At 36.4% G+C, this 27,522-nt stretch overlaps 1 protein-coding gene across 1 annotated transcript in view; it reads left to right on the forward strand.

The window, feature by feature from the left end:
* Positions 1–1,654: 1,654 nt before the first annotated feature.
* LOC131147949 (26S proteasome non-ATPase regulatory subunit 2 homolog A-like) overlaps positions 1,655–27,522 on the forward strand; it is a 51,162-nt gene continuing 25,294 nt past the window's right edge. Inside the window, exons 1-8 of the mRNA XM_058097626.1 lie at positions 1,655–2,071; positions 2,185–2,285; positions 4,294–4,414; positions 4,500–4,559; positions 4,895–4,962; positions 13,430–13,472; positions 27,161–27,226; positions 27,452–27,490. Coding sequence (XP_057953609.1) covers positions 1,946–2,071; positions 2,185–2,285; positions 4,294–4,414; positions 4,500–4,559; positions 4,895–4,962; positions 13,430–13,472; positions 27,161–27,226; positions 27,452–27,490 — 624 coding nt within the window. The 5' untranslated portion in view covers positions 1,655–1,945. The remainder of the gene's footprint in view (positions 2,072–2,184; positions 2,286–4,293; positions 4,415–4,499; positions 4,560–4,894; positions 4,963–13,429; positions 13,473–27,160; positions 27,227–27,451; positions 27,491–27,522) is intronic.

The raw sequence follows: 27,522 nt of genomic DNA on the forward strand, positions 1-27,522 counted from the left end.
TTTCAATCTTTTATTAAATGATTGTTTTCTCCATTACTTGTGTATCTAAAAATCTTATTGGGAGCAAGAAACCTATTTTCCCTAAGTTATTTGTTTGAAAAATCTTTTGGGAATAGTATTCCAAAGCTTGAATCCTTGTGATACTTAAAGTTATATTTTTATTCAAAAGGATTTACATTATTGGGCAAAAGGTACTTAAAAAATATTGTTTAAATCTTTGCAATCTTCAAAGTCTTATTTTTATTCAAAGATTTAATTTTATAAATTATTTGATAGTAAAAACTTAGATCTACGTGTTATACAAGACTATTTTTTTCAAGGCGTCCTACTTTATATTTTTGCAATAAAGTACTCTAAAATCAAACCCTAAGTTCTCCAAAATATTTATTTATAAAAATTAATTTTTGAGAGATATTGATTAAATGGTAGATTTGTGAAACATCTCATTTTTCATATAAAGATTATATTGTTATATACATATTGAACTTCATGTTTTGTCATATGATTATGTGCTAGAATTTATCTTGTATTCACTAGTTTGGTTAGAAACATTTTAAGTTTTGCAGAAATTGTATTCATTATTTTGTATCCACGGTTTGGGCCGTGAATCGTGGTTGAAGAGGAAATTATGCCACTTGTAAGCAGCTGATTATAAGGGAAGTTCCATCCCAATTAAAGGAGCAGATCATTATTGAAATCCTTGAGTGGGTTGCTCAAGGTGAAGATGTAAGTTAGGGTAGGCCGAACCTCGTAAAAATCGAGTTTGCATCTCTCTTATCCTTACCTCTATTTAATTTCCGCGTAATCTTATTTGTGTGAATATTATGAATATTTTAAATAGATATTAGGTTTGCAAAGTAATTGGGTAAATTAGGTTGATTAGTAAAATAACTTATTAGGTTGATTAATTGAAAAACATTGAGTTAGTTGTAAGTAGATTGTAAGTTTGTAATTGATTGTTTTCAAAATTAGAACTTGAAAGATTTAATTTTTAAAATACCAAATTCATCCCCCCTCTTGGGATACACACTAAAATTCACAATAATATAATATAATATAATATTATTTCCACCCTTCCGAGATACTTTAATATATTTATTTAGGAACATAATATTATTTTTCTCAATTTGAACTCTTTAGATGTATGATTCCAATTTATAATATTAAATGGACAATAATTTACCACCTTTTCCAAAGGTTAAATATACTACCTCATGTGGATGATAAACATTTCACATCTTTAGGAGGTCGAATTTAACATCTCATTGATAGGTTGAAAATATACTCTTTTCAGGAGGACTATCTTACCATATCTTCTAGAAATTGATATTTTTTAAACTTTAAAAGACATATTATCTTTTAGAGAATATTATACTCTTATGGAATAAAGGTTATAAGAAATAAATTAAATATGATTTAAAGAAATATATCAGATAGTTAGAATTTCGTACTGAATAATGTGTTATAAAATATGCAAAAATATAAATATAGATGAGATAGAAATTTCCGTTATTCGACTATACATATTCTAACGAATGAGATAAAAAATTTTATTGTTTTAAGAGGAATAATAAAAATATTTTGAATCGTCCTCGTACGAAATATCATCTTTCATATGTGTCTTCAAATAAAAAATTTATTATAGTGGAAAATGAAGAGAGGCATTAATCTCTTTATGGTTTTCATAATACTACTCATGACACTTTAAAAGAAAAAAACAAGAAAAAGCTAGGCAAAAATTCACGATCAAAATCACGGCTGAAGAAAGCTTGCTTGGAGCTTGGGAAACCTCATATTGGGTTATAGCCCTAACTCAGTGTTCTCTCCCCCTTCCTCCATTTCTCTGAGAGTTCTCCTACGTTGAGTAGCCCTAGGGATTTTCCTCGCTTCTCTACCGATTACACGTCAGTCTGGTCTTCCTTTTGTGGTACTTTCTGTATTCAAGATGGCGCGCGATCTTGATGGTGCCGGTGGGGGCGGTGCGGGCGGCAGCGCCACCCGAGAGGAGGCGTCGGTGAAAGTTCCCGCAAAGGACCCGAAGAAGAAGGATGAGAAAAAGGATGAAGATCTCGTAAGTTCTTCGACCGTGCAGATTTTTAGTTTTTATTCTCGTTATTTTTGTTTTCCTCAAGGAAAGGTCTTAGTGGGTTTTGATATGAAATGTTTGTTGTTTGTTAATTGTAGTCGGACGAGGACTTGGCGCTGAAGCAGCAGTTGGAGTTGTATGTTGAAAGGGTTCAGGATTCGGATCCAGGTTTGCAGAAACTAGCGCTAGAGAGTATGAGGTATGACATTGTTTTGGAAGTCTTTTTGTCAGTACTATCTGCTTGTTCATTTATTTTCTCTTAATGACTGTTGGCTGAAGATAAATCTGGGAAAGAGAAGAAAATGAAATGAATTCTAAAATTTTGAATACTCAGTTCAACTGCGCTAAATAATTAGAAATTGTTCTGGGACCTCTGTTAAGGAGCTTTATATATCTGGCGTCCCAAATAATTGAATAGTTTGTACAGTTAAGACATTTGACAGTCAATATTGAGTTTGTTTAGAAGCATTCAATATGAGTTTAGTTGAAGCAAGTTGTGTAATGCTTCTAGTGCTCATGGCCTGCCTTTCTTGTGACAAGGAATTGGGGTCATTATTCTGGACTCTATTCATAGACTCTGCAAGCCATTTCCTGTAGTTGTCTTACTTATGAGCTAGAAACATTGCAGAAAATGCAGAGGCTGTAATGGGAATATCTGGGAATTTAGGATATCGGTGTTGTCTTATATTATTGTGGGTTCTAGTATTGGGTGATTAATTCCTTGACAAAAGTTGGGGTTGTATTGATGGACAGTGGGATTCGTAGTGCCAGTCATCTTAAATTATGCATTTGGGTTACATTTAATCAACTAAATGTCTACTCTTAGGAATAGAAACAGTCATAATATAAGAATTTGATAGCTGAAAAAAGAAGTGTTGTCATCATAAAGCAAATGACAGTGCAAAATTTTTATGAATCCATAATATGGAATAGACGAAGGTGACTATTCCCAAATTTCAACAGATGTTTATTCTTGTCTTAGTTCATGTTGGATGAATTAACACAAGCTTTTGCACAAGTGACTTTTCCCCCCTAAATTATTTATCCCTTTACAATGTTTATGACATTCTCATCTCATTTCCCTCTATCCCTAGGAATAAACACTATGTGAAACAAATGTGACCTTAAGTGCATAAAAATGATCAATAAAGGAATGTGGTCGATCATAAATATTTGGTAGCAAGGGTAAATATGATTAGATCACTGTCAGCTTTTTAGTTATCCCTTGATCTCATAATGAAGTTATTATATCAGTGTGAAGTCAAAGGTACCAAAAAACGGATGTGGTTTGGTTTCTCATTAACATTTGTGTTATGAATATTTTGAAGCAAGCTACATGATTAAGATATCTAAGTGAAAATTGATAATGTGGTTGCAATAAAATATGCTATATTGGAGTGGGCTTGTCCAGGTGTGGGATACTCATGTTCCCAATGGTTCTCCATTCTCCTGTAGAAATGTGCAGTAGGCAGTAGCATACGATTATCTGGCTGTCTGTGTCCTTTGTCATGAAACAAATGATCTTGATGTCAGAGAAGATGCGTATTTAATGATGGTCATATTTAACAACGGTTAAGCTTTCACATGCACAAGGAAGAAAGTCTTTGTCCACCTGATAGTGCAATGATCATGCTATTGCTTATGCATGTAAACATTTGCAGTGATATTGAGTAGAAAAATCTGCATATGTGATTCCAGAGAGCACTCTATCGGGCTGGTCTGGTTGGCCATGTCCTCTTTCCATATATCTACTATCTAGATATGGTAGAATGTGACCAGTTTAGATCTATCCAGAAATTTCATACAACTGTTGATTAATATAAGAAAACATGTTGAAGTTTCAAAACAACCAAGTTTGTTTATACATGTAAACATATGCATGAATACACATGCTTAGCAGTTTTGATTTATAACTTGGGTGCCTTTGGCTGCTATTGCCATGTCAAGATGGGCTGTTGCAGTCTTTTTTACTTACTCCAATTGAACAAGTGAGAACTGCAACAATGCATAATGAAAATTGCCGTTATATTATTGTGTATATTAAATTATAGTCTTTTGTATATTAAATTGCTGTTATGCTTCCATGGCATCGGTGCATAATGAAACATCTTATAGTCCTTGTTAAATATGAATTGCCAGCAGCAAAATTCAGGCATGGAACATCTCTCTTACTGTTGGATTGACCGTTGTGAAAAATTTTCTTGTAGGCAGGAAATTCGTACCTCAACAAGCTCTATGACTTCAGTTCCAAAGCCATTAAAATTTTTGCGTCCGCATTATGGAACTTTAAAAGCATATTATGAGACAATGGGAGATTCAGATCTAAAGGTATAAATGCATGTTTGAATGTTGTACATTACTATATTATCATTTACTGGTGCCATTATCTCATTATGTTTTATAATAAATGCAGAAATTCCTAGCAGATATACTCTCTGTTTTGGCCTTGACAATGTCTGCAGAAGGAGAACGGGTATGGTTAGTCAAATTAGGATTTTGGTTCAATGTTAGTATTACACTATTAGCAGTATCATTGTTGTCATTATTTTGTACTTGGTTTACGTCATGCATCTCTTTTCTGATTTCTGTATCTTTTGTCTTCTTGATCAATGTATTTGTGGTATGCATCTAGTGTCTGCATCCTTATGCATAGCACTATTATGAGCTTTTGGATAAAAATATTTAAGAAAAAAAACATTGTTACAGGCTTGTGACATGTTTCTCTAAGAGAGAAGGATTATTCTTGTGATATTTATTTTCATAAGAAATTATAGTTGCTTAACCTCTGCCATTTCTTAACTATGTCAGGAAAGCCTGAAGTACAGATTACTGGGTTCAGAAGGTGATATTGGTTCTTGGGGCCATGAGTATGTTAGGTGAGTTAGTGCAAAGTGTAACGGTTTTCTAGAAATAACTGTGGAATGCCCTGACTACAAGCAGTATGAATTTGTTTAGGATTGACAAAATATGCCAGACGGGCAAATTTATTAATTCATGTGTGTAATGCATCATATTTATTCAGAAGTCATTATTTTTTTCCTTGTTTTTTCTATATGTTGATTGCAAATTGTTTGGATTCTCCGTTCACTTAGTAGTCTGTAAAACATATTCTTTTAATGGATGTTTTTTAAAAAAGGTTTCTTGAAAGACGTGAAATATTCACAAAAAGTAACATAAAATAAACTTGTTTGAGAATATAGCATTGGCTTTCGGAGATTGAGAGGCTCATCTTGACATGTTTTATTATGTACTGTCAACTGTAAATTAATTAAATCTGATCGGATCTAATGACATTGCAAAGTTAATTTCAAGCTCTAAAACTGGCCTAGATGGTGACTTGGCCAGGGGCCTTGGCTTGGTGTTGCTGCATAAACACGCTCCCATTCATGTGTACATGTGTTTGTACTAACTGCATACATGCATATTGGGAGGTTCATCTGGACTTGTTTTAGTATGTGCTGTTTAATATAGATTAATTACGTACATCAGATCCTAATGTCATTGCAAAGTTCTTTTCAAGCCACTAAAACTGGCCTAGACGGTGACTTGCTGGACAGGGGCCTTGTTACGGTGTGCGTGCATAAGCATTGTGACATTCATCTGTACACATGCCAGTACTAACTGCATACATGCATATGCACCCTGATGCTGTCATGTGTGCAACTATTGTATTGTCACGCATAATACATGCATATTTATAAATATATAAGACAACATTTTGCATGATTCATACTTCGTTGGTGAAGATTTAGTTTTTTAATTTATTTATAGACATGCTTGTTGAGAGGTCCTACCACTCATGTTTTCAGTTGTTACTTGTGGTTGTATATGGTTGAGGTGTTGCTAATGTTAATTTACTAGAGAACGAATGGAGTGGAATATAATGTAGAAGCAATAGGAAATATATTGTTATAGTTCCAATGTATATACATACTGGTAGAAAAAGAAGAAATATTATTAAAGAAGAAATAATGTACAAAGGAGTTTAAGTAATGCTCCTAAGAAAAAAAAATAAAAAAAAAACTTCAATCATGCTGTAAATCTGAAAAACACACCCCCTTAAAGCACCCATTTGCAAAAGTCCGAAGCGAAGCCAAATACTGAATCCTATATCTGGAAGCAAAGACGAAGGCATCCTTCCGCCATAAAAAAGATACGATCATCCCTCCAACCAAATACCCCACAAAAGTTATGAAACCTACTGCCTGCTCCTGCACTCCCTGAGTTTGCAAAAAGTGAAAGGATATAGGATAAACCTATGTTGTAGGTGATAACTTCTAAATGAGCCAGTGTTGTACTTTAAGTCTGCTAAATGGACATTTCTAAGTCCTAAATTTTTGTCAAGTAATCAAATTCTATTAAGGAGAGAAGGATTGATTGTGCACGGAAAGTATCAAGGACAAGAAAAATTAAACAAGTTGCTGCTTAGTGAAAACTGTTAATATATGTCTTTTAGTATTATTATTGAGTATTTGAGTGTGTTAGTATGTTAATTAGTAAAGAGTTAGTAAGGGTATTTTTGTCATTAGAATGTATTTAATTTGTATTATAAATAGAGGGAGAGACCTATCTTCAAGTTAGGTCATTCATTTAATCAAATCTTAACATGGTATTAGAGCAAGATCCCATCTAAACCCTATTTCTCTCAGCTGTTGCCAGAAAACACCATTCCCGCGGCTGTTCTTCCCAGATCCACCTCCATCCCATACTAAACCACAAAACCAACCATACACTCATAATCGCCCCTCCCCCCCCCCCCCCCTCTAACGTCCCAACCCACAAAATCCCATCTCCGGAGGGCACTCTACATGCCCCCATGTGCTAGCCAAATGCCGGTAGGGCCGACCCCACGCGCTGGTGCATGAGTGAAGTTTCGGCCACTTTTTTCTTTTTTTCATTTCTTCTGCCATGCTCTGATTCCTTCTTTAGACTATATTATCAATTTGTTAGGCCAGTTTTTGCTAAAAAAATCAACTTTTTTTTGATCCATGCACTCACGATATTCCGTAAATTTATGCTCAGAATTTTTTTTTCCTTTCTTTTTGGAGTCATGGGAGTGTTCATATGTTCAGTTGTGACGCTGTGGCAGTGCTATATCCGTCGGTGAGTTGTTCACCTCGGCCGTGAATGCGTCGGTGTTTCACATGGTTTGTAATTGTTCTGATTATTGATTTTTATTCTTGTTTTTGGGGTGTTTGTTGATTTGTGAGTGCTGTGGCAGCTCTATATCAGTTGGTGAGTTGTTCACTTTGTCTGTTGGTGTGTCGGTGCTTCACGTAGTTTGTGATTGCCTCAATTAGTTTTGACTATTGTTCTTGTTTTTGGTGTGATCGCTGATTTATGAGTGTTGGGATGGAATCTATGAATCCCAAAAATTTGTTTCCTACATCGCTGCCACAAATAATGACTCAAAAGTGGGATGAAAAAACTATGCTCAATGGTCTAAAGTTTGGATTTATTTAGGAGGATTGGAGAAATCTGACCACTTGCTCCAATCTGATTCTTTTGATGAGAAGAGAAAAGACGTGTGGGTTCCTGAAGATGCCTTGATCGTTTCTCTTTTATGGAATTCTATGGAGGCATAGATTGCATGGATGTTTATGCTTCTAAATACGTGTAAGGAGATTTGGGATTATGGAAAACTTCTATACTCCAGTAACATTACATGTATGTATGATTTATCCTAGGAGTACTTTCAGTTACAACAAGGAGATAAGAGCATTGCAAATTACTTTGGAGAAATGAAGTGTATTCATGAAGAGCTTAACGTTGTGCAACCTATAATTGCCGAGGTTCGTGAGATGCAGAAACAGAGGGAGCGGATGACAGTTCTTTGTATTCTGGCAAGCTTGAAACCTGAGCTTGAGATAGTTTAGTCCCAGATACTTAGTAGTGTCGAGTTGTCATCACTTGCTGATGTTTATTCCCGTGTCCTTCGTACTTCCTTTAGAACGCATTCTCATGCTCTTGCATTTGGCTTTGAGAGGACGACAACCTTTGCTGGATAGAGTGATTCCTACCAAACAACTGCAAAAGTTATCACGGTGGTTTTAGTAGTCATAGTGGTAGAGATGGACGGAGCAAAGGTACTCCTTGCAAGTGCACTCATTGTGGACGGAATAATCATACTATTGAGCAGTGTTGGGATCTTTGTGGCAAATCTTCACGTGTTACCAATGCAGCCACCACTGACTTCACACCTTTGGGGGCAGCCAATGCAGCCACCGCTGACCCCTCACCTTTGGGGTCGAGTGTGGGGCAACATATTGTCTCTATGTAAGAGGAAGAGTATTCCAAGTTCCAGCAGTATTAAGGTCACAACAAGCCTCTCTTTCCATTGCATCTCTTGCCCAAATAGGTAATAACACAGTATGCCTATCATCCAGTACTTCTCATCTTAGTCCTTGGGTCATAGACTCCGCTGCCACTGATCGTATCATAGGTATTCCTAGCTTTTTCTCCATTTCTTCAATATCCTGCAAATTTACCGTGTGTTACTCCTGCTGATGGATCCACTGTTGCAGTCAAGGTAATTGGGTGACAGTCTTATGTTCGTTAGTAAAATTACTAAATCCACGAATTGTTCAATGACATTCTTCCTTTATTATATGGTTATTTAGGATTTGAATACAAGGAAGATAATTGGCTGAGGGCGTAAAGTTGGTGGACTCTATCACTTTGAGCCGCTATCTCCTTGTGCTGCCTACACTACTGCTGCAACACCTTTCCAAATTCATTGTCGCCTGGGTTATCCTTTATTGGAAAAGTTAAAATGTCTTGTTCCTAGTTTGAATTTTGTGTCTAGTCTTGATTGTGAGTCTTGTTTGTTGGGAAAGCACCATTGTGCTTCTTTCACTTTCCAGGTCAATAAACGGACTGTAAGTCCTTTTATGTTAGTTCATTCAAATGTCTGGTGTCCTAGTAGGGTCGTGTCCAAGTTGGGTTTCCAATACTCTGTAACCTTTGTGGATGATTATTCAAGGATGACTTGGTTATATTTAATAAAAGATAATTCTGAATTATTTCATGTATTTTGTGCCTTTTGTTATGAAATAAAGACTCAATTTGATTTGCTAGTTCGAATACTTAAAAGTGATAATGCTAAAGAGTTTTTCAATGCACAATTCACTACTTATATGACTCAGTGCGGTATTGTTCATCAATCATCCCGTGCCCACGCTCCTCAAAGAAATGGGGTTGCTGAGCGAAAAATTGGATATCCTTGAAATCACTTATACTTTATCAAATGCATGTATCTAAAGTGTTTTGGAGTGATGCCATACTTACTGCTCATTATCTGGTCAATAGAATGCCATCCTCTGTTCGTAGTGGTAAAATTCCTCACTTCATTTTCTTTTCTAATTCACCTTTATTTTCTCTTCCTTCTTGTATATTTGTGTGTGTATCCTTTGTTCATCAACTAACTCCTGGGGTGGATAAGTTGGATCCTCGTGATATAAAATGTGCCTTTCTGGGCTACTCGTATACTTAAAAGGGATATCGTTGTTGTAGTCTTGTGTTGTATCACTTCTTTGTTTCTGCTGATGTTACCTTCTTTGAGTCTACACCTTACCACAACCAATCACTCAGTGCTTTTGAGCTCAATGAGTCTCTTCCTTTGCCTATTCTTCTAGATTCTATGTTGCTGCCCTTGCCCAACCAACCATCTGAGTCTCCATGTAGTTCGAGTTGTTCTTATCGCTTTGATCATCCTAATTTGTAGGCGTATTCACGACGGTGATTCCAAGGAAGAGAGTCCCATCTAGCTTATACTACCATGCCTTTGGTGTCCTTATCTGATGGTCATACTTCCCATGATGTTGATCCTCTTATTGCTGTTTAGAAAGGTAGACACACATGTACTCAACACCCCATTTCCAACTATGTCTTTTATGACTCCTTATCACCTGCCTATTATTGTTTTGTCACTGCTCTATCATCCACTACCCTTCCTAAATCTGTTTCGGAAGCCTTAGCCCATTTAGGGTGGGGGGATGCTATGGTTGAAGAGATAAATGCTTTACATGACAATGGTACTTGGTACTTTGTTCCCCTTCCTCCTGACAAGTATGTGGTTGGTTGTCGCTGGGTTTCTACTGTGAAAGTCAACCTTGATGATTCTGTGGCTCATCTATAGGCTTGTCTTGTTGTTAAGGGATACACTCAGTTGTATGGTCTGGATTATTTTAATACTTTTTCTCCGGTTGTCAAACTTACATCAGTACGTCGACTCATCTCCTTGGCTACTACTTGTCATTGGCCTCTGCATCAATTAGATGTGAAAACTGCCTTCTTGCATGGTGACCTTGAGGAGGAGGTTTATATGGAGCAACCACTTGGGTTTGCTGCTCAAGGGGAGTCAAGCTTAGTGTGTCAGCTCAAGAAGCCTTTATATGGTTTAAAATAGTCTCCCAAAGCATGATTTGGCCTCTTCAGTGCTGTAGTACTTGAGTTTGGCCTTTATACGCTATGTTGTGTATCATTCCGTGTTTTATCGTCATACTTCATTGGGTAGGATCCTTCTTGTTTTTTATGTGAAGGATATTGTTATTACAAGTGATGATGATAGAGGTATTTAGAGTCTCAAACTTTTTCTAAAGACTAAGTTTCAGACCAAAGATTTGGGACCGTTGAAATACTTCTTGGGTATGGAAGTATCTAGATCTCGTATCGTAATTGTTGTTTTTAGAGGAAGTATGCTCTTGATCAATTGGATGAAGCTAGCTTGTTGGGATCTAAACTGCATGTTTTTGATCTGTTGGATGAAACTAGCTTGTTGGGATATCATTTGATACACCCATGGATCCTAACAGCAAGTTAATGCAGGATATGGGTGATTTGCTACCTAATCCTGGACAATATTGGAGATTTGTTGGAAAGTTGAATTATCTCACAGTTACTTGACTAGATATATCTTTTGCAGCAAGTGTTAAGAGTCAATTTCTAGATTCTCCGATGACAAGTCATTGGGACGCATTAATTTGCATCCTAAAATATCTCAAAAGGTGCACTTAGGAGAGGTCTTTTATATCGTGATTTGGGTCACACTTATATCCATGGATATACAAATGTAGATTGAGCTGGATCGCCTTCCGATCGGAAATTTACCATTGGGTACTGTATCTTGGATGGTGGTAATTTGGTTTCTTGGAAAAGTAAGAAACAAAAAGTGCTGAATAAGAATATAGAGCTATGGCTCACACTACTCGTGAACTTGTCAGGTTGAAGAACATGTTTGGAAGAATTGGGTTTTTTGCATTCTCAGCCTATGAAGTTGATGTGTGATAATCAAGTTGCTCTTGATATTGCCTCCAACCCGGTCTTTCATGAGCAGACGAAGCACATTGAAGTTGATTGCCACTTTGTTCAGGAGAAACTTGTGGAGAAGCTCATTACAACCACTTATGTGAAGTTGGACATGTAGCTTGCTGATTTGTTTACCAAAGCGTTGGGGAGTGCTTGTGTTAAATTCATTTGTAACAAGCTAGGAGCTTATGACATTTATGCTCCAGCTTGAGGGGGAGTGTTAGAGGTTATATATGTTTTTTTAGTATTATTATTATTATTGAGTGCGTTAGTATGTTAATTAGTGAGAGTTAGTAAGGGTATTGTCATTAGAATGTATTTAATTTGTATCATAAATAGAGGGAGAGTCCTATCTTCAAGTTAGGTCATTCATTTTAATCAAATCTTAACAAAAACAGTAGCCTTTTTCACAGCTTAGGCCTTCTACTTTGTCTTGGAATGCTTATAGCAGGTGAGGTCTCACTTTTTTACAATCAAAATTGAAAGGCTAAATGATGGATGCTGTGACCATTTGCCAGTCTTCTGTTTGATAAAGAGTGATGAAAGGACGCTGGCGAAAAGCAGGTGTCTCAAGTGGCTATGAATACTGTTTTGGCCCCAAGAGGTAGTATCTGTTAAAAAAGAAAAAAACACATGATGAGTGTTTCAAAAATGGAAATTATGAATCTACTGAGACATTTTTAATATGAAAGGCAAAAATGGTAACAAGCGGGCAGAATGAAAAATGCATCAAACTTAGAAGCTCCTGTTGTTTTTTAGGGGAGTTAATGAAAAATTCATTAGCCATAGTGGCCCCTTTTGTTTTTAAGGGGAGTTCTCTGATTCTAAAAGCAGTAAAAATTAAGCCAGCTTCTTTTGGATGCCGGCAAGCTGCAGATGCTGTTATCCAAATGACTCAAAACTATAGGTTCTTCCAACAAGAGAAGTCTAAGAAAAAGGGTGCGAAATTGACGTGGGGTCAGCTGGCTTAATAGTTTCTGCACTATTTGAATGGACCTGTGGTGATTTACTTGTACTTTGCATATATTGCATATAAACAATGACAATTTGTACAGAAAATGTTTTACAGCCATATTATTATCTTTTTTTAGCATAATTTTTCTTTTTTAAATTTCTAATTAAATTTATATTTGTTTTCCTTGGCCAATTTAAGATTTTGGGATTTTCTCTCATTAGAACAGTTGAATAGGGAATAGGACAATATTCTATTTAGGGTTTTTTGAATTCAGAGGCATACCTTGAGACTTGTGATTAGTCACTCTCAAGTCTTGGCATCTTAAAATTTCTGCTCAGAGTTCATGTAAGACATGGAAACTCGCCTGCTATTGAGGGTGTCACATAAGTTTTTTGTGATTGGAAGAAATTTCATGCCTGATGAGTTTATTTGATAGAGTTATAGGATTTTCTTGAAGGGGTGATAAATATGATTGGGGTTTGGGAGGATAATTATGCAGGGAGCAGGTCTATCTAATCTTATTTTCAACAATTCCCACAGAGAACTATGATTGTTTTTTTCTGCTTCTTCACATGCCTCCTTTGTGGGACACTTGCTAATTATTATATTCTATACTGATGGACTGTACCCAGCAGTAAACTTTGTTTCTTTATTTGGTACAACTGTCTGGTGCATTTTGTATTTTATTTTAATTGAGGAGTGAGTGAAAATGAATTGTCCTCAAAATTCAGAACTGCAGTAACACTATGTCACATGTTGATACTGTCCTATTTCTTTGTCTCGAGGAAGCCCTTATTTGTAATTTCAACTGTATTAAAAATTTACGTCTTTGTTACTTTTATTGGTTGTCTGGCTGTCTACATGCATTACTTGCAGTTTTGACTGTTGTGCTGCATGTTATGCTCTGCCCTGTTTTGTAAATTTACTGGCAGCACTTATCACTATATTGTCATTGAATTATCTTGCATGTTGCACCACCCTTGTGCTGTTCTGTGTGAATTCGTTTTCCTAGGTGTAGGTTTTCTTTGCAGTAATATGTGTATTGTCTTGTCCTTGCTAATGATTGATTTGCTTGTAATCAGAAACTTGGCTGGAGAAATTTCGCAAGAGTATGCAAAGCGGCAGGTTAGACAGACCGCCCTTTCCCAACAATTGTGATTATATTTTGCATTAAGATGATTGATTTAGGTTCTTGGAGTTCATTTTCTGTTGATCTTCTTGGCTGAACATTGAATAGGTTTATGTTAGGAAGAACTGATACCTAATTACATATATGATATGATATATTGATATGTTGATATGGCAACTCTTCAAAAATCAGGATATGGTATGATAGTAATACATTAATTAAAATATATACAAAAAAATATTTTAATGAGTATTTATAGGAGATACTGATTTTATATGAAAACAAAAGCAGAATGAACAATCTATCACAAACAAGACATATCTCATGTATGTTCCAACTCGAACAAGTCCAAAATAAACTAGTTGGATATGCTTTACATTCATCTTCAAATAATTGAAATACCATTCACTTACATTGTATAGAATAGCTGTTTCCACAGGTTGTCATCTATAATTGATGATTTACATTCATCTGTCTATGCTTTATATTATCCCCATAAATTTAAAAATGATCCTACTTAAATTAGTGACAAAAAAAAGTATCTGCAGCTAGCCATCATCAAGTTGATTCAAACTATCTCGATTGCCTTCATCGTCATGAAAAAGAACAGCTTCTAACTCTGGTTCATCAAGTGATACATTGCAATTTCATGTACTTCACCACCCTCAAATGAATCCCAATCATCTCTGCAGATATCCTTGCATCCTGGTCTTTCCAACCTTGTCAATTTTACTTTTTTTCTCCTTAATAAGAGATGAGTATTAGTGTGTATATACTGAACTTTCTACTCTAATGTTTATCTTGTTCCTGTTCATTGAGTGGGTAAAAGTGGTTGTCTCCAATTCCTCTCATAGCATGAAGTGGAACATGGTCGCGTCAGAGCTTTCAGGGCTATGCTTTGAAGTGGCTGAAGCTCCATGCACCAACCACCAAGCCTCTTTTATCAAAGTCTGCAAATCATAGGACGAGTTGAAACCTCAAACACATCCATAGATTTGGAGAGCCTGGCAAGCTGCAAATTAACCATCTTTTTATCCCTGAGAATTTCAGAAGGTATATTCTCTAATACTTATTTCTTCCCTCAGAAATTTCCACATCCCTCTGTGGACCAAGTGATTTGGAGATTCTGTAAGTCATTCCTTTTACCATGCTTATGGGAAAGGCAATTTGAGTTTTTATGCTACACTAATTAAATGGAGAAATATGAAAGTTCATAGTGTTAGATTTACCTGTGATTCAATGAATGAGCCATGGAATGGAGTGATAGGCGGCTCTTAGTCTACTCACCTATGAAAATAGAATATTTCACCTCATAATAGGATGATCTCTAACTCTATTGCTTCCTTCATGCCTGTGTAATTTTTTCTTCACTTCTATACGTTTTGTTTACTAAATGAATAGTTAGTTTATCAGCATCAGCCAGACAAAGCATCACATATACCGATTTTGGCTAATGATAGAATACAGTCAAACTTGTCCCATGGCACATCAATTACTTTAATCTGTTTTGGACCTTTAGCTTTTTCTACTCATACTCCCTAGAAGATGATCATCGGTCACTAATATGGTTTGAGACTGTTTTGAGTTTCAATTTTTTAGCGTATCTGCAATAGCTTTTGAAAGCACGAACTTATTTAAAATTGACAGTCATATAGGGTGCTCTAGAAGAAATTTCTTACGAAAGAAGCATGCTCTGTAACCACTGTAATGACATTCAACCTGTACTACTACATCTCTTTTTTACATACTTGGCTGCACATATGTTCTTCAAAGGAAGATTTAAGGTATGCACCTCACATGGAGTCTAGAAGATATAGGGATGATCGGCTTCAACAATGGAACCTGCTGACTTATAAACAGTAGAATTATCAGTAGCTGCTTGGACTGCATTTTTGAGTCCAATCACAACTGACGAATTGTGAATGGAGTCAAATCATGAATTGTAAGATTCATTATCAAAATTCAAGAATAGATTTTAAAAATTAAATACCATAATAAAATGAGTAATCTATTTCTACAATGAAGAAATAAAGATAATGAAAGTGTTCAGTGATATGGTCTGGGCTAAATAGATTCAGAAAGCCTCAATAAGTCTAAATCTTGATCAAGAGAATCCTCTTGCTCAATGCCAATTTGCCATCATTGTCACCTTCATCGTCTACAATGTTCATCTCTTCATTTTCCATTTGATGTTCCCATTCATTTTTAATTACTTCAATCTCTTCATCATCTGTTGTTTTATCTGCCAATCATGTAGCATTTATGTTTCTTGGTCCAATAATAGATGAGTGACAATCATAGTTGATAGAATCTTACGATTTGCGATTTCTTTTCATACGATTTGTATCAATTCCATATTGGATTGATTCAAATCTTGCTAGTGAATCTAAAAATAGCTGAAGTATTGCCAAATTTATTGATTCACCTTGTGAATCCAAGGAATCAATCTGAATCCAGCGATTCACACGATTTTGAACCTATTGTATCCTGATAGACCTGACTAGTTGAAAACCCCCAAAACAACTTCTTATAATTGCTTTTATTTTTACATGATTATCTTCCATTCCTTGTCTTCGGTAGTTTTATGCTAAAAAAGAGGAAACAATAGAAATTTAGGTCTTATGTTGCTTTCATAAAACCATTCTTCACTCTTGGAGGGGTATAGTGTTCTACCATTGAGGAGAAGGGGCAGAACACTCGTTAACTAAGTTGGTACTCATGTTTTGTTGTTTTGTTAAGATTCTCAAATTGGTCTTTTTAGTAGTTTGTTCATTATTATCATTTTTTTTGGTTAATTATTTTTTCTTTAAATATGCATGAAATAATATATATATATATATATTAAAATTGTTGATAAACACCAAAGGTTTAGTTTTTTATTAATTTTTTCTTGATTCCCTTAAACAGCAGATAGTTCATTTTTTTAATTAATATTTCTTATTCATTCTCTTTATTTTGTTAAGGAAATCATGCACATGAAATTTTATTTATTTTTTATTTGTCAAAATTTAATTGTATTTTATTTTTTTGCTTGTCTTATATTTTAATATATGCATGTCATTTATAATTGATTTTGGAAACTTGTACCGAATCTTACGATTCAATTCAATTCTTGATTCTTGATTCCCAAAATTGGAATTTAGATTCATGGCACAAATCTTGAGTTGACAACTATGTGATGTGGGACAAGAAGCAAGACCATGGGTAGAACCTTGTTGGAGACTCATTCAGAAAAATTGGGTCAAGGATTTTTGGGTTCATGTAATAATTTATTGCATGTTTAGTTTAACTATTATATGATTATGTCTATTTAGGGGCTTTTTTGTAATATTTGTTTTTTAGGGGTGAAGTTGTGATTTAATGCAGTTTTTGGGCTACAAAAACTACAGAAGCAGGCAGCAGCAAGCCCCAAGTCCCACTAGGTGGGGTTGGCTACATGAATTTTTTTCCACTAATTTGTATGATTGAGGGCATTCTCCTCGGCTAGCTTAAGATTTATTAAATCCTTTCTCACTATTTCATTCCATGAAATTTTAGGTCTATTCTTATCCCTTCTACTTCCATTAACAATAACTAGTTCACTCCTACTATTTCTATTAATATAGTTCTAGGGGTATATCTGTACTTTCATCTGTTAGAGGCTTTCTTACTAATAATGTATGAAAGCCGTGTTGATACGGAATCCCAAGAATGAACGTTTAGAGACCCCAAATCAGATTTATCGAAACCCAAACCCAAAATAAGATTCAACATGGCAGTGGATCCTTGACCTATTGCTTGACGTGAAGCACAAACCAAGAATATCAAATTAATGGGATGAACGCCACAAAGGTAGCACCTTTGATAAGTTCGGTGAAAGTTCAATGAAGAACTTGAAGAGAAATAAACCTCACTTATAATTGTATTCAGCAAAAATAATCATCCTTTAATACAATAGAGAGTTGACTACTTATAGAAAATAAAAGAAACCCATGACATCAGTTTGGCCAATAAAAATAAGCTATGACATCAATCTGGCCAATAAAATAATCCCACATAACCTTAAGCATGCCATGTCATTTAATGAAACATGTGCAAGTTACATGCCATGTGTCATTTAATGAAACATGTGCAAGTCACATGGCATGTGTCATGTCATTTAATGAAACATGTGCGAGTCACATGTCATGCTTAATCGACACAATTGGCCCCACTATTTAATCCATAAAAATTCCCCAAACAGCCTTTATTGACTTAAGGTTCCAGCTTCACACGCCTTTAGACAATTTAGCATCTTAGGCTCTTCAAGAAACTCTTTTTCTTTGGTGTCCATGGCCCTCATTGACTCTTGTTCAAACAGCTTCTCGATTAGTCCTTGCATAGCCTCCTTGACCTTCTTGGCTCTAGCTCTTGTGATGGGTCCGCTTGGCACGTGCAGATCATCGTGTGCAATCGGAGCTTGTGGGTTCATATCATTCCCCCCTCTCTTCAAAAAGATTCGTCCTCGAATCATCACCTACATCAAAAAAGGATAAATCAGAAACATTGAAAGTTGCATTGACCTTATACTCACCTGGTAGATCCAACTTGTATGCGTTATTGTTGATCTTTTCTACCACTTGAAAAGGTCCATCACCCCTTGGGTGTAGCTTTGTTTTCCTTTTAGTAGGAAACCTCTCTTTTCTCATATGCACCCATACCCAATTTCCCGGTTCAAAAGTAACGAACTTGCGCCCCTTATTAGCTTGAGATGAATATTGTCGGTTCTTCTTTTCAATGTGCTGCCATGCTTGTTCATGGATCCTCTTCACCAAGTCAGCCTTGTGTCGTCCGTCTAAGCTAGCTATCTCATTCACAGGTAGCGGCATCAAATCCAATGGAGTCAAAGGATTAAAACCATAAACAATTTCAAATGGAGAAAAATTAGTAGAAGCATGCACAGTTCTATTATAAGCAAACTCAACAAGTGGTATGCATTCTTCCCATGATTTTAAATTCCCTTGAATGACCGCATGCAATAAGGTTGCTAAAGTTCGATTAACTACTTCGGTTTGACCGTCGGTTTGAGGATGACAAGTAGTAGAAAACAATAGCTCAGTTCCTAATTTTCCCCATAAAACCTTCCAAAAGTAGCTAAGGAATTTAACATCCCTATCACTCACAATTGTCCTAGGAATGCCATGCAATCGCACAATGTCCCTAAAAAATAAATTGGCTATATTTGTGGCATCATCAGTTTTATGGCAAGGAATAAAATGTGCCATTTTAGAAAATCTATCAACCACCACAAATATAGAGTCCCTACCCCCTTTGGACCTAGGCAAACCTAATATGAAATCCATTGAAATGTCTACCCAAGGTTCACTAGGTACAGGCAAAGGAGTATAAAGGCAATGAGGTAAGACCTTAAACTTAGCTTGTTTACATGAAATGCATCTAGAACACACTCTCTCTACATCCTACACATATGTGGCCAAAAGAAGTGTTTATGCAGAATATCTAAAGTCTTTTGTACCCCAAAATGTCCCATCAAACCCCTGCTATGTGACTCTCGCACAAGCAATTCTCTTAGGGAGCAGTTAGGCACACAAAGTCTATTCTCCCTAAACAAATATCCATCATTCCTATAGAATTTATGAAACGCAACTTTATCACGTGCCTCATACACATTAGCAAAATCAGAATCTTTAGCATATAAATCCTTTATGTACTCAAAACCCAATAGTTTAGTGCTAAGTGTAGTAATTAAGGCATACCTTCGAGAAAGCGCATCAGCCACGACATTTTCTTTCCCCTGCTTGTACTGAATGACATATGGGAAGGTTTCGATGAACTACCATTTGGCGTGGCGGCGATTTAGCTTACCTTGCCCCTTCAAATGCTTTAATGATTCATGATCAGAGTGGATCACAAATTCTTTAGGCCACAAGTAGTGCTGCCACGTCTCCTATGCCCTCACCAAGGCATACAATTCTTTATCATACGTGGAGTAGTTCAATGCTGCCCCATTGAGCTTTTCACTAAAATATGCAATGGGACGCTTATCCTGCATCAAAACAGCTCCAATACTAAGCTCGGAGGCATCACATTTAATCTCAAAAGTTTTAGTGAAATCAGGTAAAAGCAACAATGGAGCAGAACATAACCTATCTTTAAGCATTTTAAAGGAATGTTCTTGTGCAGTACCCCATTTAAACCCCACGTTCTTTTTTATTACTTCAGTTAAAGGTGCAGCAATGGTGCTAAAATCTCTCACAAACCGCCTATAAAAACTAGCCAACCCATGAAAACTATGTACATCAGTCACAGATTTAGGTGTTGGCCAATCTTTTATTGCTTTCACTTTTCCCTCATCCACTTCTACGCCTTTAGCACTCACCATATAACCCAAGAAAATAACCTTTTCCATGAAGAAATCACATTTCTTTAGGTTAGCAAACAATTTTTCTTTTTTAAGAACATCTAGTACACTTTTCAAATGATCCAAGTGATCATCAAGATTCTTGCTATACACTAGGATGTCGTTAAAGTAGACAACAACAAATCTGCCTATAAATGCACGCAACACATAATTCATCAAGCGCATGAAAGTACTAGGTGCATTGGTCAGACCAAAGGGCATAACCATCCATTCATACAAACCGTACTTTGTCTTAAATGTAGTTTTCCATTCATCACCCGATTTCATTCTTATTTGATGGTAGCCACTTTTTAAATTAATTTTAGAAAAGATGCAAGAGCCATGCAGTTCATCTAACATGTCATCTAGTCTATAGGGATAGGATGGCGATACTTTACAGTGATTTTATTGATGGCTCTACAGTCGATGCACATCCTCCATGATCCATCTTTCTTCGGTACCAGTAGCACGGGTACCGCACACGAACTCATGCTCTCCCTCACATGCCCCTTGGCAAGCAGCTCCTCAACTTGTTTTTGAAGTTTCTTAGTTTCTTCGGGGCTGCTCTTATAGGCTGGACGGTTGGGAATCGTAGCCCCGGGGATGAAGTCAATCTAATGCTCAATTCCTCTAATTGGTGGCAAACCATTGGGCACGTCCACAGGAAAGACATCTTTGTATTCCTGCAGCAAAGAAACAACAGCACTAGGCGAGGAAGAGGTGAGTTCGTTAGTGCTCAAATATGCCTCCTTGTACATGAGTACAACTAGAGGTCTTTGTGCATAAAAAGCTTTCATACACTCTTTTTCTTTTGCATACAAACTTACTTTTTCCTCTCTTGTTGTTTTTCTCTCATTTTTACCACTCTTTTTTTTTTTTTTCTAATTTCAATGCTCTCTGCCTCTCCTTTTGTTTTATTCTCAGCATTTTTTTTGTTTTTCTCATCATTTGCTCTTTTCAATCTCACTTGATCTTCATACACTTGCTTAGGAGTCAATGGTACAAGGGTCACACTCCTCCCATCTTTTAAAAAGGAATACCTATTCTTGAACCCATCATGAGTGACACGTCGATCATATTGCCATGGCTTGCCCAATAAGATGTGACTAGCATGCATAGGGACTACATCACATAGAATCTCATCAGAATATTTTCCAATTGAAAATACAATCAACACTTGCTTATTCACCCTAACCTCCCCACACTCATTCAACCATTGAAGTTTGTAAGGCCTAGGATGTTTTATGCATTGCAACCCCAACTTCTCTACTAATGTCGTACTAGCTACGTTAGTGCAGCTCCCTCCATCGATGATCATGCTACACACTTTATCATTGATGTAACATTGAGTATGAAATATATTCTCACGCTGCTCCTCATTTTCATCTTTCACCACATGCATGTTTAAAGCTCTCCTAGTTACTAATGCCTCGCCATGGACAACATACTCAACATCACTAGAATCTTCTAGTGAAGGCATGGACTCATGATCACTCTCTTCATCATCGGTCTCAATAGTGCCATCATCTCTCATAATCATTGCTCTTTTATTGGGGCATTGTGATGCAATATGGCCAGTCTCCAAACACCTAAAATACTTGGTATTTCTGTACCTACTAGATTGAGAAGAAGTTATACCTTTTGTATGGCTGCCCACTTTGTCTCTGTCTTTCTCCTTCTCTTCCTTGGATTTGGAAACAACCATTTCTTCTTTTGATTTCCCCCAATTCGGTTTCCATGTGCAATGGGAAGCCGAAGTTGTTGTAGCATGCTTGTTTCCACCCTTGTGTTTGAGTTGCCTCTCTACTTTCATTGCCATATGCACCATGTCCTCTAACTCCACATAGTGCTGCAGCTCCACTATGTTAGCAATTTCCCGGTTCAACCCACATATGAATCGTGCCATTGTAGCTTCTCTATCTTCCTCAATATTTGCCCGAATCATAGCTATCTCCATCTCCTTGTGGTAGTCCTGCACACTTTTGATACCTTGGGTAAGGCTTTGAAGATGTTGGTGTAAGTCTCGATAGTATTGGTTTGGTACAAATTGCTTCCTCATTACCGCCTTCATTTTAGCCCACATCTGGATAGGTCTTTCCATGTTTCTACGCCTACTAAGAAGAATTTGATCCCACCATACCAGTGCGTAGTCAATGAACTCCACAGCTGCCAATTTCACCTTCTTTTCTTCGGAATAGTTATGACACTCAAAAATGAGCTCAACCTTCCTCTCCCATTCAAGGTATGCATCCGGGTTATTTTTCCCTTGAAAAGGAGGAATCTTCATTTTGATGCTTCCGATGTTTCTATCGATGTTATCTCGACCCCTTGGCTCCCATCGAGGTTGTTGTTCTTGCCTAGCACCTCGATAAGCAAATCTGCCCATACCATGTTCATCATCACTTGCTTCATTGCTACCTACATCTTGTTTAAATTCAGCAATCGGAGGAGTATGTGGCCTTTGCCGCCTTTCATTGGATTGCCCTCTTCTCAGTCCATCAATTGCAGCGTTTTATCTATCCAATCTATCTCTGAACTCCCCAAAAACCGTATTGAGTCTTTCAAACTGCCGTTGAATGGCTTGCAAGGTGAAGAATGAGTCTTGTGGAGGGTTCTCATTCTCGCTACCTTTGCTGGAAGTTTCAGCTCCACCCACCTTTCTACTCATAATTTTAAATCTGCAAAAAGGATATTAGAGAGAAAAAAAAAAAATTTTCTCACTCACTCCCTTATGTGTTTACCCTCCAAACAATGACACTCAACGCTCGTGTTTTTGACACAATTTTTTTTTTTTTTTTTGACTTTTTCCCTCTGATACGCTCACACACTTGTGCCTCTTACCACTAAGGATTTCTCTTTTAGTTCTTTAATGAATTAATCCCAAACAAATCAAACGCAACTAAATCAATGAAAACAACTAAATCAAGACACGAAACAACGAAGAAAAGACAAAAAGAAGTCAAGAAAAACAATAATGACGCGAACGAAATAAAAAGAAATTCAATGGAACAAAATAACCAACTCGACCAAGGATATATTCAAACACAAATTAGAATAATAAGTTGCTGCCTCCTCTTTTTTTTTCTTTTTTTTTTTTTATGAATGCAAAATACTGCCTTTTCTCTTTCTTTTTTTTATTTGAATGCACAAAATGGTTTTTTTTTTTTTTTTAATGTGCTCTAATCGGCCTTGTTGTATTTCTTGCAATTTCCAGCCACAAAATATTCAATCTTGATGATGGACGATATTAAAGAAGAGATGGAAAATTTCGAAAACAAGAAAACAAGATAGGTAGATCGGAGGATAGAAGAATATGAAATAAGGATAAATGATTATAAAATAAAAGAATTTTCGAAAGCCAAAAATAAGATAGATAGAACCTGATTTGAACCAAAGCTCTGATACCAAATGATACGGAACCCCAAGAATGAACGTCTAGAGACCCCAAATCAGATTTATCGAAACCCCAAACCCAAAATAAGATTCAACATGGCAGTGGATCCTTGACCTATTGCTTGACGTGAAGCACAAACCAAGAATATCAAATTAATGGGATGAACGCCACAAAGGTGGCACCTTTGATAAGTTCGGTGAAAGTTCAATGAAGAACTTGAAGAGAAATAAACCTCACTTGTAATTGTATTCAGCAAAAATAATCATCCTTTAATACAATAGAGAGTTGACTACTTATAGAAAATAAAAGAAACCCATGACATCAGTTCGGCCAATAAAAATAAGCTATGACATCAATCTGGCCAATAAAATAATCCCACATAACCTTAAGCATGCCATGTCATTTAATGAAACATGTGCAAGTCACATGCCATGTGTCATTTAATGAAACATGTGCAAGTCACATGGCATGTGTCATGTCATTTAATGAAACATGTGCGAGTCACATGTCCTGCTTAATCGACACAATTGGCCCACTATTTAATCCATAAAAATTCCCCAAACAGCCTTTATTGACTTAAGGTTCCAGCTTCACACGCCTTTAGACAATTTAGCATCTTAGGCTCTTCAAGAAACTCTTTTTCTTTGGTGTCCATGGCCCTCATTGACTCTTGCTCAAACAACTTCTCAATTAGTCCTTGCATAGCCTCCTTGACCTTCTTGGCTCTAGCTCTTGTGATGGGTCCGCTTGGCACGTGCAGATCATCGTGTGCAATCGGAGCTTGTGGGTTCATATCACGTGTAGAAAGTTGTTGAATTTGAAAGTGAACATGTGATTTTGCCCTTATATCTCCTCTCTTCCTTCTTCCTTCTTCCCCCCTCCTCCTTTCTATTTCTCATGGCTGCAGAACCTTGATGCTATCCGCCATCACTATGGTTTCAATTTCTCACGCAATTGTATCTCGTCTCTTGACTTTGAACCAAGTAGCTGCCTCAATGATGGAACCTGGGTTTCTTCTAGCTAAAGGCTTGTCTGGTGTCATTTGTTCTCAATGTGTGCTACTTCCTCATTGCCTAAAAAGCAGTAGTTTGTTCACTAGATGGCCTCTACAGGTTCAAGTGCACTGCATGCCCCTTAACTTCACCAAAAAGACAAGTGAGCTGAATTGTACAACTAAATGAATTAAATCGAATCATAATGTATTGTAGATGAATCACATGGTTCATTATATATCTGGTTCATGCATTCAATTTGAATGGCTGTGGTTCTGAATTGAAGTGGATCAAATGAATGAAATTATGACTTGCGCATTTTTATCAACCATGGTTCCAACTTCAAAGATGTTACCACTTATAAAATTGGCTATATAATGCTTGTCCTGGTACTCCCATGTCCCACTACTCCAGCCCTTTCAAGAAAATAGAGCTCCCTTTAGATGCAGCAATCAAATTGATCAAAGGCCTCCTTTGTGCACCAATCAATCGGATTCTGTGCTTACTCCCTTTTCATCCCATATCCCTTTGATTGTTTTTGAGCAATCTTTTAATATTTTCTCTCTCCTTTTGCAATAGGGTAGTTCCCAAAGCATTGCATCGAGGAACAGCAAAGCCTGGATATTATTATTTGCAGCATAGGGATAACAAATATCACAATAAGGGTTTCTAGCAAAAAGCAGAGGCAGACCATTGGTATAAAACATTCTAGCAACTTCTGCCTTACGTGTTCCTTAGCTCAAAATTTGGATCTTTTCAGTTCAGAAGCTTGAAAGGGTTTTGTTTTCGTTTTGCTCAATAATGTTAATTGCAGGAATCATAGGGTTTGAGCTACGTTGGCTGGAAGAAGTGTATAGTGAAACATGACTTTGGTTGAACCTTTTCCCAGCTTCTTCTGTCAATGGTTTTCATTTATGCTAAATGCACAAGTGTGACCATGGAGCATACTGTATTCCCTCGACCACTTAATTTTTTATTGATCATCCTAAATTATGATCTCTTGGAAATATCTTGGCTGAATTACAGTGGGAAATATGGTTTCCACCTCTCTGCTAATCTTTCTAATTAGACAAATATCCCCAAAGAGGAGAGGGCCCTGATACTGCTGCTTAGATCCAGAACTTAATGATTTTGTTCACGATATTGGTAGCCATACTAGTAATTTGGATGAGATGATCATTTTGGGTTTCAGTGGAAACCAAACTTTTTATAGTAGTTTAAGTTGCTGATTGTGAAGCTGAAGGCATTATCCTTCAGAACACGATATTTTAAAACTAGAATTGCCCTTGAATTCACAATATCATAAATATCTGGTGCACATCATTGAACAAAGTTAAAAAAAATTATGGAATCAGTTTAGGAATTCCATTGTAATAAAAATATTATTACAAAACAAAAAGAAATCCATTGAATTGCCCGCTGAGATTGGCTGCAAAATTTGAGCTTCTTTGTAAAAAATCCAGCACTTTATACCTACAGGGGCCTATAAAATATAAGCATGCGAGAACCCAAGAATTTATTCTGCAAATTCTTATGGCTGATAGGTGGAAAAGGAAGCTGCAATTCATGAACTCAGTGCTATTATGTACCTATTTCCGAAATTTTGACTAGGTTCAGTCTTCAATGTTGTTTGGGTCAACTGCTTAGAGAGAGAGATAGATAAAGAGCGAGTTGCTCCTGCTCTGCTGATTGTGAAAGTCAACGGGGTTTGGGGATTTGTGTGTTTTGTTTAAAATGTATGGTGATTCCTCCACCTATCCTCATCTATATTTGGTGCATTTATGTTGCATCGGGAATGAAAAAATGAGTTGATAATTATGGATTTGTATCTGATCTGTATCCTGACGTATCCATATCCAATATGCATGCAATGCATATTCAAGCATCCGTGCTTCATAGGGTTTATGCCTCTTCATGTGAATGCGTGGTGACTGTAGTCTTGAGCTTTAAGAGATTGTGTTGAATATTGGAAAAATGATTGTTTAATCTTCTATGTGAAGCTGCAATCGTCATGTTAAAAAATGAGGTGGTTCCATGGTGTTTGTTGTTTGCGTGTGATTTTGGATTGATTGATGAAGCTAGGGGTGGGGTAGAGTCTAAGTTGGAATTATGGAAATAAATTATATACATAAGAGATTTTAAGATAATTAGAAGAAAGACGGCATATGAAATTTAATTTGTCATTTCAGGGTGAATATTGGATAAAATATTGAACTTGTTGGTTAAGAAATTCTTCGCCAGATCTATTATGCAAGCTGCAGGAGGAATTGAAGATGTATTACATAGGGTTAAAGGTAAAATAGAGAATTGCTTCAGATCTGTTGTGTGATTGTAAAATGTCCTTAAAATTACAAGGAAAGTTGTATAGGATGACTATAAAATCAGCTATTCTATATCGATTAGAATGTTGGGCAGCTAAGAAGTATCAATAAAAGTTGCAATCTTGCAGAAATGAGCATGCTAAGGTGGATGCATGGTATAAACCTAAAAGATACATTTAAGTGGAAACACCTGTGTCAAGCTAGGCAGAGAACCTGTTCAAGAAATGGGAAGGGCGGTTAGTATTTTGGGTACTTGCGACATAAGCCGAATAACACTGACTAAGTTCTGAGAGGCAATAGGAAGGGAAAAGGTGGACCTAGATCATAAAGATTTGACAGTATTTATTGACCTTGATTGTGTGGAATGGTAGAAGAGAATTGAGGATATTGACCTAGTGAAACTTTTAAAGGCTTGGTTATTATTATTGTGATTTGCACAAATTTGATGTTTATGAACTGGAGCAATATTCTATATGTATCGTTACTGTTTATTTAGGTAATTAGCAAGAGTATATGTCTTTGGCATTTGTTTTCTTGATTGTTTGAAACTCATGTAGTTGTATTTGTTTTGTGCTTTGTTTGTATTTAACTATTACAGAGTGAAGAGGTCCCGATTGATGATTTAATGGAGCTTGTTCAACAGATCGTTGCTTTTCACATGAAGGTATCTATCAGTTATAAATTGTTCATGACTTAGCTTATGTGTGTGCATGCAGTGCATGCATGTGTGTGTGTGTGTGTGTGTGTGTGTGTGTTTACTACCACTCATCAATAGAACAATTACAAAAGGATGACTTTTGGTGTCTTGCAAGGTGATGACTCTATTGTCTATTTTTGTCTAGGGAATTGTTGTTAATTTTTTCCCTAATATTTCTTTTTTCCATTGCAGCACAATGCTGAACCTGAAGCTGTAGATCTTTTGATGGAGGTATTGGGCTGTTATTATTAGTATATCATTTC

The sequence above is a fragment of the Malania oleifera genome, chromosome 2, assembly GCF_029873635.1.
Source record: "Malania oleifera isolate guangnan ecotype guangnan chromosome 2, ASM2987363v1, whole genome shotgun sequence".
In the NCBI taxonomy this organism is placed as follows: Eukaryota; Viridiplantae; Streptophyta; class Magnoliopsida; order Santalales; family Ximeniaceae; genus Malania; species Malania oleifera.